General features: G+C 50.6%; 1 protein-coding gene across 1 annotated transcript; it reads left to right on the top strand.

Moving 5' to 3' along the window:
* Positions 1-619: 619 nt before the first annotated feature.
* Positions 620-1,557, top strand: LOC141041920 (ethylene-response factor C3-like). The gene has a single exon (XM_073509496.1). The coding sequence runs from the start codon at positions 657-659 to the stop codon at positions 1,332-1,334; it is 678 nt and encodes a 225-aa protein (XP_073365597.1). The 5' UTR covers positions 620-656; the 3' UTR covers positions 1,335-1,557.
* Positions 1,558-2,050: the final 493 nt, after the last annotated feature.

The following is a 2,050-nucleotide window of genomic DNA, read 5'->3' on the forward strand; positions in this document are numbered from 1 at the left end:
ATAAACTCATCAGATACACATGAACGAATCTGAGAGGACATTAACCTAGTGTCCACAAGGTCGGATACACCAAATCTGTAGACACACAAACGCTCTTGCTCTGTGGCACCGCGCAGCAGTAATACTTTGCATGATCATGATTAGGGGCAAAATTCTCTTGCAGAATTTAGAATAGATGTTGCGTGGCTTGATGTATGCTTCATTCAAAATAAACATGCATGTGTCACGGAATCGAGCCTGTGTCCACCAGCAAACAAAAGCTACGTCAACGCTAGGAGGTGACGCCCATGAGGCTTGTCTTACTGAGCCGCCCTACGTCAGTGAGCGGCCCCTCCCCCTTCAGTTGAGGCACTGCCCCAAAACCGAACACACACTTTCCGGAGAAAACGACTCCCCCACGTACGCATTACCAATTTTACTTGTCATTTTTAGAGCTGATCATTGGCGGAAGTGGCACCGTCCTGGTACTCCTATTTGTCAACACAAAATTTCCTTCTAATTTGTCAGACCTCAAGACCTCAAGACTTGATTCATTTCCATCCCAGCTGCTCCTCAATCACGGTGATATGTACTACTGCACCGGCTGTACTGATCCCTCCTGCTCCTCAATCTCATCGCTGGGCTCGTTTCCATCCCACGACTTGAGGAGCGATGATATGGCTGAAACAAGGCTGCAGAACTCAGCAGGCTTGGCCGCCCGCGCCGGCGCCGCTCCAGCTTCTTGGAATCATTTCCAGGCCGGACGCATGGGCGCCGCTGCTAATAGTAATCCCTCCTCCAGCTCCTCCTCCTCCTTCTCGTCCTGGGACTCGTTTCCCTCCGACATGAGCAGCGACGAGACGGTTGGCGCTGAAACGAGTCCTCGGCCCAAGAAGCGAGCAGCGTCGGCTGCGCCTCCGTACATCAGCGTGCGCGCGCGGCCGTGGGGGCGGTTCGCCGCCGAGATCCGTGACTCGACGCGGGGCGGCGCGCGGGTCTGGCTGGGCACCTTCGGCAGTGCGGAGGAAGCTGCGATGGCATATGACCAGGCGGCGCTCTACTCGCGGGGCGCGGCCACGACGCTCAACTTCCCTCTGGAGCGCGTGCAGGAGTCGCTCTGCGTCCTCGGCGCCATGTCTACGGGCATGGACGGATCGCCTGTGCTGGCGCTCAAACGGCGCCACTCCAAGAGACGGTGGCGCAACAAAGCCGAGATAGCGAACGACGCAGCGACGGCCAGGATGAGGAAGAACAAGACGATGGCCATGCAGGAGCGGCCCGTCGTGGAGCTGGATGACCTCGGCACCGACTACCTCGACGAGCTTCTTAGGATTACCTGTGGTATAGCTTACTAATAACACTATCAAGAATACTACACGTAAGGTTGTTCTAGCTAAGCTTGGGAAGCGTACTTGTGTGAATATTTCTTGTTTTTTCTGGTTCCCATGAACTTTGTGGATTTCTGTGATGATTTAATGAGAAGAGTTGTCTTCATGCACCCTTAGAGCAAGTACAATAAGCTTATGTAAGCATACTATAAGACTTTAATATTATTTTTCTGCTGACATGGATGGAAGAGAGGAGGAGCCAGCTGCGGCACGTGCTCCAAGGCACTATGTACGAGTGAAAGGTGAGCCATATATTAATAAAGTAACACATCTTTATATCTAATTATTGTACTTGCCGGCTATAAGCTTGATTTTAAATGACTTGGCAACATCATATAACCATCAGGTTGGTTGTATTATTTAACCATGCTCTTAATCAGCTCGCCTTCTCCTTCATTTTTTTTCTAAAAAAAGAACAATGTTTTATTAAGAATTAAATGCACTGGAGGTCCTACAACTTTTGTGAGGGTGTCACTTTAGTCCCAATTCTTTCAAAATGCACCTTTAGGTGCTAATTCTTTAGTAAGTGGTTCATCCGAGGTCCTTTTTTCATGAGCACTCGCTGACCTGCCCGCGTGGCGCGTTGACCCATGCCACGTCGACTAAGGGCCCAACCGTGAGGCAAGAAAAATACACTGGAGGTCCTAAAAGTTTTTGCATACTGTCACTTTAGTGCTACTTCT

This window comes from Aegilops tauschii, chromosome 2 (genome assembly GCF_002575655.3).
Source record: "Aegilops tauschii subsp. strangulata cultivar AL8/78 chromosome 2, Aet v6.0, whole genome shotgun sequence".
Lineage (NCBI taxonomy): Eukaryota > Viridiplantae > Streptophyta > Magnoliopsida > Poales > Poaceae > Aegilops > Aegilops tauschii.